Source organism: Manis pentadactyla, chromosome 1, assembly GCF_030020395.1.
Source record: "Manis pentadactyla isolate mManPen7 chromosome 1, mManPen7.hap1, whole genome shotgun sequence".
NCBI lineage: Eukaryota > Metazoa > Chordata > Mammalia > Pholidota > Manidae > Manis > Manis pentadactyla.
Genome location: NC_080019.1, coordinates 195464605 through 195476721, shown reverse-complemented (window position 1 = coordinate 195476721; position 12117 = coordinate 195464605). Strand labels below are relative to the sequence as shown.

At 42.2% G+C, this 12117-nt stretch overlaps 1 protein-coding gene across 4 annotated transcripts in view; it reads right to left on the bottom strand.

The window, feature by feature from the left end:
* Positions 1–12117, bottom strand: part of TRAPPC10 (trafficking protein particle complex subunit 10) — a 109161-nt gene that overhangs the window by 54580 nt on the left and 42464 nt on the right. For 3 of the 4 annotated variants that reach the window (XM_036912006.2, XM_057505111.1, XM_036912005.2), the window contains exons 2-3: positions 11822–11903; positions 7059–7194 (exon numbers count right to left, since the gene is read on the bottom strand). In XM_036912006.2, the coding sequence (XP_036767901.2) occupies positions 7059–7194; positions 11822–11903 (218 nt within the window). Of the gene's footprint in view, positions 1–7058; positions 7195–11821; positions 11904–12117 lie in introns of those variants that run through there. The other variant, XM_057505134.1, reaches the window with a different exon arrangement.

Below are 12117 nucleotides of genomic sequence, written 5' to 3'. Positions count from 1 at the left end.
TGGCACTGCTAGAGATGAAAACCGCAATGTTTAAACTGAAAAATACACTGGGTGGGATTAAGAGAGGATTAGACACTGCAGAAGAAACAATTAGTTAACTGGAAAACACAGGAACAGAAATTATCCAAATAAAATAGAGAGAAAAACACTGATAAAACGTCAACAGAGCATCTGTGAGCAGTGGGACTGCAAGTGGCCTGATTCATAAGTACCTGGCATCCCTGGAGGAGAGGAGAGAGGAAGAAATGGAAAAAATATTTGAAGAAATAATGACCAAAAATGTTCCAAATTTGATAAAAATTATAAATCCAAAAGCCCCCAAAATCCCAAGCACTAAAAACATGAAGAAAACTACACCAAGGCATACTACCACTAAACTCTCTAAAACCAATGATAAAGAAAAAAATAATAAAACACCAAAGGAAAAAGAGGCACTTCATGTACAAAGTAACAAAGACAAAAATGAAAGATTTCTCCTGGGTACACTGGAAACCAAAAGCAGTGGAGCAACATCTTTTAAGAGCTGAATGGGAACAAAGAACTTCCATATCCAAATGAGTTCCATATCCAGGGAAATATTTTCCAAAAATAAAGGCAAAAAAAGACTTTCACAGCTATACAAAAGCTGAAAGAACTTTGCACCAATGCACCTGCCTTACAAAAAAGGTGAACAAAGTCTTCAGGAAGAAGGACATTCACACCAACTGAAAATCCCATCTACACAGAGAGGGGAGCACTAGAAATGTTGACCATGTGGGCAAATAAAGAACATATTTTCTTATGTTTAGTTTCTTTAAAACAAAATTGACTGCTTAAGAAAACATAATAACAATGTTCTGTGGAGGCAATAACACACATATGATTAAATTAAGATGCACACCCCCAACCAGGAAATAAGAGGCACACTACTGTGAAGTTCCTATACTACGTGTCTGCTGGCACAGTATGGCCTAAAGGGGGGAGGTGATACAAGGTCACCCTATAGCAACTACTGAAATAACACAGCAGAGTTTTATTTTTAAATCTAAACTCCTAAACATCAACTTGCTCTAGCAAACTTTACTTAATAGATAATCAAAAATGAAGCAACATAAAATCTGAAAAAACAACATAACCCCAGGTTCCCTATTATAAAGCGTCATTTTAAGGAAAAAAACTCCATTTATAATGTCCACAAAAGTTGTTTAAAGCAATCAAAATGCCAGACTTATATAGAGAGCATCATGACACACTACTAAAAGCCCTTAAAAAAGAAAAAAGTAGGGGGTCATCAGGTGAGAAATTGGGGATCAACAGAGGTGAGGCTTAGAACCTCACCCCCCCTGTTCTGAGAGAAATCTTCTGCATACGTGGATGTTTTATTGCCCTTGTCTAGCTTGGATTAACACATAGTCTACAGGCACACACCTGATCATCTACATTTGCTCCCTTACAACACTAAACTATGTTTTCTACCTTTATCTTGTATCTATCTACCACTTCAGCATTTTATTAAAAATAATAATAATAAAGAGAGAAATGTGGTATCCACATATAAATCAAGTATAAAAATCAAATGAGTATTCATATTTGAACTGACTGTTTATAGTTCATAATGCATGAGCAAAACCGGAAGTTTCTGTGATGACTGCCCTTGTACTGTTCACTATGTAACTTATTCACTATGTAAGAATTTGTTCTCCATGTAAGAACTTGTTTGTTATGCCTCAGAAGATTGGAGACTGACGAAAATTAGGCTTGGGGTGGATTAATGATTGTGCATTCAGCATTGACTCCCCTATACAGAATTTTATTGTTGTTAACAACCATTTGATCAATAAATATGAGAGATGCCCTCACCAAAAAAAAAAGTACACACTTCCAATGGTAAAATAAATAAGTAACCGGGATGTAATGTATAGCATAAGGAATATAGTCAAGATATTGTAACAGCTTGGTAGGGTGATAGCTGGTACCTAGAATTGTCATGTATATAAATGTTGAATCACTATGTTGTACACCTGAAACTAATGTAATGTAATACTGTGTGTCAACTACCCTTCAATAAAAAATAATTATCTAAAAAAAAAAAAGACAAAAGTATGGAGAAACAAACCATGTTCCCAGATGAGAAGATCCATGATTATTCAAATTCTCCTCAAATGAATCTCTAAGTAATTCAAGGCAATCCCAATCAACACACCCCTCATCTTTCCTTTCATCTTCTCTCCTGAGCTGTTCCAGCTCTCTATTGCTCTGTTAACAAACCACTACCTGCAGCAGCGCAGAACATTACCCTGCTCGCAAACCTACAACCTAGAGAAGATGTGGTGGGCGGCCCCTCCGCCCCTCCTGGTGTGGAGCTTGGCTGTGGGCTTGAAGCCTGGGGGCAAGAGAGCAGTCACAGGTCTGCTGGTGGGATGCGGTCTGCACACCTCCAGAGGGCCTCCCAGAGGGCATGTGACTACCTCCCAGAATGGTGGCTGAGCTCTAAGAGCAGGCACCCCAAGAGGACCTGGCAGAAGATATATTACCTTTTATGACTTGGTCTCAAAAGTCACAGTATCCCTTCTGCCAGTGAGAAAGCCCACCCAGATTCAAATAGAGGAAACAAAAACCCAGCCTCCCAATGGAAAAATGTCACTGCCATGTAGAGAAGAGCATGGGATATGGAATTTACTGGTAACAGCAGTTTTAGGAAAATAAAATTTGTACAACCAATAATCTGATCCTGAAATTTATGGAAGAGAAAATGTATACTAGCCAAGAGATCTGTTTTTAAAAGAACAGGTACCAATACATATAATAAATATGTAATAATTAAAGTTTGGTCCTGGTACAAAATAGAAAATGATCAACAGAAGTGAAGTATCTAGACTACTGTACATACAGAATGATGGTTTCAAATATAGGTGACATTTTCAGTAAGTGGGGAAAAGACAGATGATTATGCAATGTTAGGCCAATACACTACCCACTTAAGACTATAAAATTCAACCCTGAACCCCCACAGTTCCTACCATACACAAAAATAATTTGAAGCTGTAACAGATCCAAGTATAAAACATAAATTATAAAATACAGGAGAAAATCAGTTCTTATCTTCAGATAGACAAGGCCTTCCTAAAATCAGAAACCATTTTTTTAATGACATATTCCACTCCATAAAAATTATAATGGTCTATACACTAAATAACACATCACAATCACCCATACAAAACAGTAACTACAGAAGATGCAAGAAAAACAGAAACACACCAATAATAGAAGACTTCCACACACCACTATCAAAGATAGGTCAGGTGGACAAAACAGTAAATACAAAAACAATATAATCAGTAAGATAGCTCTTGTGGATCCACATTTAACATCACAATATGAAAACAGAGAAAACACACTCTAACACATGTGGGAGCAGCCAAAAACCTGATTATTTGGTCACAGAGACAAAATACGTTTCATTAAGCAAAAATATTATTGATTACCTATTCAAACACTGCAATGCAGTAAGATTTAGAAATTTTAAATGAAAATTTTATAAGATTTCTTTCTAGAAATTAAAAACCTTTCTCTTAATGATTATTCAAATTCTCCTCAAATGAATCTCTAAGTAATTCAAGGCAATCCCAATCAACACACCCCTCATCTTTCCTGTGGAAAGGGCAATACAAATAGCAAATAGACAATTTCTGAAAAATAATGATGTAACACTGGGATATCTGAATTCCTATCTTTAAAAACCTGTAGCAACAAAAACTTAAGAATGAAAATAAATGCACTCCCAACTCAAAAAACTAGAAAAAGAACAAAGCAAACCATAAGGAAACAAAAGGAAAGAAACAAAAATGAAAGCAGAAATTAAAGAAGTAGAAAACAGAGTAATAGTGTATCAGGTCAATACATAAAAATCCTGGTTGTCTGGGGAGAAAGACCAGACAATTTAATCCAAGAAAAAAGGGGGAAAGTACAAGTATACAAAAAAATAAAATAAAATAATGGGGAAATAACTACTGACATTGAGCATATATATGTATTTTTAAAAGACTACTTCAAACACCTCAATGAAAATAAATTTTAAAACTTAACTGAAATGTATAATTTCTAAAAAAATTACCACTTATCAAAATTGACAAATGGCTGAAACAGGCCAGTTTCCATAGAAGGGATACAGAACGTGATCAAGAAACTACCCCACAAGTTTCAAACCCAGATGGTTTCCCCGCAGAATTCTGTCAAATCTCAGAGACCAGTCAGTTCCAGTGCTACATAAATTTTTTGGGAAATAGAAAATAAGCGAAACTTCTAAATCCTTTTGATGAATCAAGTGTATACTGACACCTAAACCTGATAAAGACAGCACAGAAAAATAACAGACCAATCACTTGTGAATACAAATGCAAAAAATTCTAAATAAAGTGAACAGATTCTAAGACCACAGTAAGAAAACAGTAATTTGACCAAGGGGGATTTATATGGGGAAAGCAAGCATGATTCAATAACAAGAAACTCATTAACATAATTCCACATATTAGATCTAATCAGAAAAAAATGATTATCTCCACTGAGTCTGAAAAAGACTTCAACAAAATTCGACAATGTACTCTTAATAAAACCCCTTGAGAAAACAGAAGTGGTTGGAACTCCCCCGACGTGTGCATGTTAAGTGCACCTCAACCCTACTGCTAGCATCCTACTTAATAAAGGGACACCACAGACATCCCCATGAAGGTCAGGACAGGGCATAGGGGCCCACTGGCTCCACAACGATTTAACAATATCCTAGAACAGAAAAAACAATCTGAGGTACAAGAAATGGAAAGAAGAGGAAAGACTATCTCTGTTTGCAGATGACACGACAGGATGTCTGGAAAGCCTAGACTTTAGGGCCCAGTGAATCAGTGATAATGCCAATGCAAACAGTAAGAGAATTCAGCAAGGTTAACCTGAAAAAATCAATAGTTTTCACGTACAAAAAAGATAACCAATTGGAAGATACGATGGGGGAGAAAACACCATTTACAATAGCAACAAAAGAGTACAACACTTAGAAATAAATTGAACAGGAAACGTTTAAAATCTAGAATGCAGAAAAGTATAAACACTCCTAAGACACCAAGGCCACATGTACACATGGAAAGTCGCGCCTTGTTCGGGGCTAGCACGGCTCAACCTCAGGACGCTACATCTGCATGTGGTAATTTGCTAATCTGATGCCAAAGTTCGTATGGAAAGACAAACATGCACAAGCAACTAGGAAAACATGGAAAAGGATGCACGCTGAGGGAGGGCGAGCCCGCCCCGCCCCGGGACAAGTGCACACTGCCCTCTGGGAAATGGGTGAGCAGCAGACAACGGAACTCTTCTCGGCAGCAGGGTTGGCTCCAGGCGCAGCAGGGGCTGGCAACTGAGACCAGTTCATGCGGTTGTGCGTCTGAGCAAACAAGTTCCCGCTCTGCTGTCCAGAGCCCAGAAGATGGAAATGTGGGTGAGTAAGGCAACAAAGGCCTGTGGGGCTGGGCTGACATCCGAGGCACCAGTATCGACTCATGTTTTCCAGCTGCCTACCGCAAGGGCGCAGAGCAGAGACACCCCACAGCGCCACAGGAACCGGGTCAAGGTTCAAGAGCCTAGAATATCTTGTTATGTCAGAAGTTAGGGAACGCTCTAAAGGACACAGGAGCCAGTTTGGACTCTCCCTGGCCAATCTGGGACAATCTGAGCATCACAGTAAGTAAGGATGACTGACTGTAACACAATAGAACAGAAACCCCTGCAGGCTCTTCCTAAGAGTGAAGCACTGGTTTTCAAACTGTGGGGAGTGGAGTCTGCAACACCTAGAAAAGATTGGTGATTTAGGAAGAACCATCACTCAGTTGGAATCCAAGTGGGAAAGCTGGGTTAGGAGCAGGATCCTCACATGGTCTTAAAGTGGCTCCCCAGGGACGCTTCAGGGCTACAAGGGGGAAGTCAGAGCTACAGCAGGAAACATCAGACAGCTCCTCCCCCACCAGGTCAACTCTGACATCACTCTGATGGGCTGGGGGTGCACGACGTGGTGCAGCAGGGCTGGGATGGCCCCCACTTAGCCAGCCTGGCCCTCGGCTGATGCTGGGAATGTGCACTGTGGGGGGGGTTCCCAGCACCGTGTAAAGGGAGGCCTCACTGGGCTGGACTGTCCGCACAAACAGCATGGCTTGTGCCAACACCTGCTCTCCCTCTGGGAGCTGAGAACTTGGGCAGGCAGAGGCTGCCTACGTTATTGCCCCCAGTGAAAACCCTGGGCACTGAGCCTCTAACGTGCAAGTGTTCCCGGAACATCTCATTGGTGCGGTCACTCATCACTGGAGAGCCGGTGCCACAACTCTGCACAACTCACAGGAAAAGGCTACAAAGCGAGGCCAGCAGGGGCCAAGGTGCCTGAGGGGAAAGCAGAAGCCTTGAGTCCTTCCTCATTAAAATGACAAAAGGCGGTGTCTGCACCCTCAGATTTAGGTTAAAATGTAATGATTTATGTATTTTGTCTGTTGCTAAACGCTTGTTTTATTAGAGTCAAAATAGACAGGAAAAAATTACCTACCCAATTATCTATTAGTTCATGACAGAGAACTCAGTCAAGAATGAAACATTTATTTCTGGGTCAGTCAAGCACAGGCTGCAGCTGCGATGGCCACAGCATCACCTGTGGGGCACTGGAAGGAGAGGAGGACGCAGCGGCCCACAGAGCGCCTGCACCCCAACAAGACACACAGGCCCAGCAAGTAAAGTGACTGCCATGATGGTGAGTGCAGGGCCTGAGAATGGAGCTGGAAGTCACTCTGAGCCGTGCCCAGTGGGGCACAGGGCGGCAGCACACAGGAAGTAAGACCGGATTTGGTGATCACTATAGTGTGCTGCTCTGGCCAGAGCAGAAACACACAGCGATGAAGGCGGACACTTGGCTGAGGATGGAGAGAAGAGCACCAAACTACAGAGGACATTAACAAGTCAATCTGAAAAATAATCTTAGCAAAAGCTCGGCCCGTGGATTCCTGAGCCCAGGCCGGAGCATCTCACCGCAGTCTGCCTGAACAGATACTTACGCAGCATTCTGTCCAATAAATGTGGAGGAAGGGGAAGGTAAGTAGGGCTTTGTTTCCTTCTTTAGGCAGCAGCTCCTCTTTGAACTGAACAAAGCTAGATTCCAGGTGAATCATTTTTGGAGCCCGGCCATAGGACCTATGAACAATTTTTTAAAAATCACTGAGAAAAATGACAGAAGAATGTTCAGCACAAAGAAAAGGGGAAAATACAATAATTTATCACATCTATGAGTTCAAAAGCGCATATACATTTACCCTGAATCAAAACTCTTAAGATTCTGTCCAGAAACATTCTATAAATTATTTTAAACACAGTTCACATTCACATGCCAAAGCTCCCTCTCTATAAAAATCTTTCATTTTACTTAATGATACATGTACAGTAAAAGTCTGTTTAACCAGGGCTATTTGCAACAATACAGACTTCTGAGCGGAAATGGATTTTACTTGGAGTTTAATTTAATCTGTAAGTCACTATAAAAGAAAAGTGTTTCTCAAATGTAAAAAGCACAGTCTGAAGTCCTGAAAGCTTTACGCTATACTAATACTTTGTGACGACCTGTATCATCCCCTCTGAGAAAGGACTGTCTGGTGAAAGAGAGCAGGTTTTTGCCTGCAGAACATAAATGAAATAATGGCGATCCCCCTTCCCCTTTCCTCAGCCCAAGAAAAACGGACACACAGAAAAATCCCCAAGCTGCATACGTCTCTCTAGGCTACTGGAGGACATGGACGCTGTTTCTTATACTTCTGAAAAAAGATTATGCTACATCTATCTTTTCCCAAACCTTTACTCTCCACCTCTAGTAAGCTGTGTCTCTTTTAAATATCTATTACCAGACTTTGTATCTTTATCCAGTCTAAGCATCTCTGTGCTCAATAAGTTGAGACTGACCACATGTAATGTGACTATGCTTATGCATGAGCTTGTGTATTTCCTATATGCAGGTTCTCTGTCTCTCCTGTCCTCTCTGAGATCAATCAAGTTTTCTTTTTCCATCCTTTTTCTCTACATATTTTGAAAGGTTAACCATCCATTTCTATTCTACTGTTGGTTAGATTCTTACTGTTAACATGTATAAGCTTAAATTTTTCTCTAAAAGCCTAAAGCAAGTGTCTGTCTTCTCCTTGAGCAAAACAAGAAAGGTAGTACACACATACACTGGCTTCTGCTTTCTCCACATGTCTGGAATTTTAGATTTTGGGGTTTTTAAAAGGATTGATACCTTAACTTTAGCAAAGTATTTTTATGGCTGGAGCTGCTCCTTTCACCCTATGCATTCCAGGTTCTCTTTGCCTCTTGTTGAGATACATCCTTTAGTAGTTTCAGACAGGTGAGAAGGTTTCTGATCATATATATCTGGAAATATTTACTGCACTGTTCCCAACTATCTCCATGGCATGGCAAGCGGGGAATATAACATTCAAGGGCACTTGGACAAACACAGGTGGCTCTGTGGAGTCAGGAGGTGGCAGACAGAAAGATCAGGGCTACTGGCCATCCTGAGCTCCAGCTGGCCCCAGCCCTATGAGCCACAAAATCTCTCAGTGCCCTGTGTCATCCAAGCCAACAACGGGTGGTTCTAACTCAGTCTCCCCTCTTGCATAAGACTTTAAGTAACACAGACTTCTAGGTTCAAAGGTATTTTCCCAAAGCATTTTGAGAAGACTGTTTTTAAGTGACGCTGGGAACTGCAAACTTGGTTTTCCTCCCCAGCTCCCCACCCCCATTTCCACGGCATGTCTTTCTGTCAGCTTTGTTTGGTTTCCATTCTGCTTGGCTTTCAGGGACTTCAGCAATCTCCTGAGTCACTTCTGGGAAAATCTTGACAATAGTTCTTCAAATGCTGCCTGTCCTCCATTCCCTCTATTGTCCCCTTAGGAAACACCTGGAACTTCTGGATGTACCCTCCCCATCTCAGCTCTTCTCTCTTGCTTTCCAGCTCAAGCTCTTAGCATTAATCTCCAGAATTAAATTCCAGTCTCTAAACTCAAGTCTTCCAACTTCTAACTGCAGCTGTTGATTGCACCTCATAAAGTTTCTGCTTCCTTTTAATTTCCAAGATCGAATCAATTAATTTTAGATTTTTTAATTAAATATACTTTAACATGTCAAATACTACTAAAATACTTTCACACACAGCCCTGCATGCACACGCCACACATGTGCACATGGGTGCATGTGAGCGCACATGCACATAGTGCATGCACACGCACACACACACACTCATACTCACACACCACCCCTCTGAGCCACTGCCAAACCCATCCTTCACTTTCCCTTTTATTAGTAGTATTAGTATTAGTATTAGTTCCCTGGAGCTACTGTAACAAACTGCAACAAACCTGGAGGCTTAAAATAGCCTTAACTCTCTCACAGTTCTGGGAGCCAGGAATCTGAAACCAAGGTGGGAGCAGCACTGGTTGCCTGGAAGCTCTGGGGGAGAATCCCGCCCTCGCCTCCCTCCTCCCACCAGCACCCCTGCATCCTCTGGCTCGCAGACATGCCACTGCCATTCCGGCCACCGTGTCCTCCTTTGTGTGCCTCCATGTCTCTCCTTTCCTGTGTTGCCTAAGGTCACCTGTCATTGGGTTTCAGGCCCACCTGAATCCATGACGGTATACTGAGCCCCTTAACCTGATCACAGCTGCAAACACCCTTACTCCAAATAAGGTCACATGCACAGATTCTGGATGCACCTGTTCTTTGGGGGCCACGATTCAAACTGACGATTCACTCTACTTCCCAGGAGCTTTAGGCACCATCTTCGGCTGTCTGTGAGGGGAGATGCGCCTCAGCTCTGTCTGCCCATCCTTGCTGTCCTGTACCCTCCCACCAGCTCCACCACAGCGTTTGCTGTCCCTCTGTACCTGGTGTAGCTTTATTATTAAATGTGGGAGCACTATTCACTAATGAGCCAAGTAACACGTGGTTACAGCGGCTTTATAAAGTAACCTCTCCTTCTCTTGGCATTTCTCATTTGCTTGGTTCACAGCGCCACCGTTTTTAATTCTTCCCAAGCTCTCCCACAGAACCAGAAGCCCCCAGGGAGCTACCCACAGGTCAAGCTTTGGGCCATCTCCCAGTTCCTTCCTGTGGTACCTCAGACGCCTACAGCCCTCCTGCTCCAATCAGGAACATGCCCCATGTCCTAAATTAGCTGAGGCACAGCCTCCCGCATTATCCGAAGAAGAGACATGTCTTTTCCCTGATGACATCCAGTCTCCCCAGAGATGGCTTCTCTGCTCTTGCCTGGGGCATGGATGTGTCTCAGAGCCCTTGGGGTTGAGCCTCACCCTGCTTACATCCAGACTTGCTGGTTCAGAAGGGATCTTCCTGCTTCCTGCAGGGCTCTGCACCCAAGTACCCACAGAGGGTGGGCCCCCCCAACCCGACAGGCTCACGTGGGGCACTGCACCTAACTGCTCCCTGTCCAGCCTCTACCACCCCCGTTTCCAGCCTGCCCTGCCCTCACCTACTGAGGACCTGAGCCCTGTCACCTGTCAGGGACACCTGCTTCTCAGGGAGCCACCTCTGCGGACACGTGGGGCTCAGCTTTCTCTCCCCGTTCCTCCATCTCTCTTTCTTCCACACCTCTCTGCGGCTGTCACCCCCCCTTCCTTGTCCTTGTGCCTTTATTTATGCCTCCAGTCCTTTTCTCCTTGTTTAGTGGGTTCAGGTCAGTGAGAAGATGAATACCTACACTAAATCTCTGCAGGTTCTCTACTTTGGTTTCTTGTTTTTTCTCATAACTCCCTTTCTTGTTTCATGGACACACTTTCTTATTTTTCGGAAAGTTTAAATAATGTATACTTGTTTGAAATCCTTTTCCAACTACTCCATTTCTTTAGGGATTGAATTCCCCCACTTGGTGAATTGTTTTCTCTTGTTCACAGCATTGGGCAGTTTTTCCATAAGAAAATTCTCCCACAGTCTGTGCACTCTTTATATTAAATGTTAATAATTAAACACATTCCTTTGTAACACTATAACTGGGCACAAAAATTAGTCCAGATTCAATAGAAAACATGGGTGAGTCTCCCCAGAAAGCCACATTAATTACCTGTTACTAGGGTACAAATAGGTGGCCAGAAAAGAACAATGTAGCAAGAATCAGAATTACATGCATAACAACAGGGAATTTTTATATACCTTGGCTAAAATCAGATTACCTGTATTTTCAAGTCAAAATCCAAACATTTTCTAAAAATAATACCTAATCTTAGCAGAAATAAGTTTTCCAATAAGATAATTCAAAGTCAATAATTTCCTCTGAACAAGTCATTAGAGGAACAATTACACACAGTAGGGCAAACAGGTGGCTGTGGTTGGTCTGGTTTCTTTCCCAACTTTGAAGCACTGTCTGTGTCCTTTCTCACCCCTAAGAGCACCGGGCTCATGGGGGAGAGGCCGTGACATGCCTAGACAAAGACCAGGCCTCCTGCTCTGACAGAGTCCAAGGGAGTGCGTGTCTCCTCTCCACAACGCCCGTGCCTTCAGGACATTCTGACGACCCATGAAGAATCAGAAGCCATTCCTGTGAAAGTCGGCCTTGAACTCAAAAGACTTACTTCTATCATCCTACTTCACATTAAGAAAATCAATGTACTCTTTAAAGAATAAGGCCTAGAGTTTATGTGATACCATTCAGTTTCCTTACAATACACTGTGGAACTCAGGCTTTAACTGTTACTCTATCATTTATTCATATAAATGTCTAAAAAATAAAGTAGGCAACATGCCAACAAACAACACACCGCACCTTCTCCACTCCATCGGTTCTCTGGGGAGCTGCTGGGAAAGGGCTGGGTGAACAGAGGTGAACAGATTCTGATCTCCAGCACCTGCAGGAATAAAGAGAAATCCAGTTACAGTGTTTCTAGGTGAATACAGGCAAAATGGGCCCTAAAATGTACTGAACTGGTTAAGTTCAGACAATTTTATATTTAGTAAAATGACATCACAAAACAAGATTGTTTTACACCTTTAACAACTGGTCTCAATAAAACCTGGCACTTGGCACATATGATCTAATTAAACCCTTGTGGGGAACCCCAT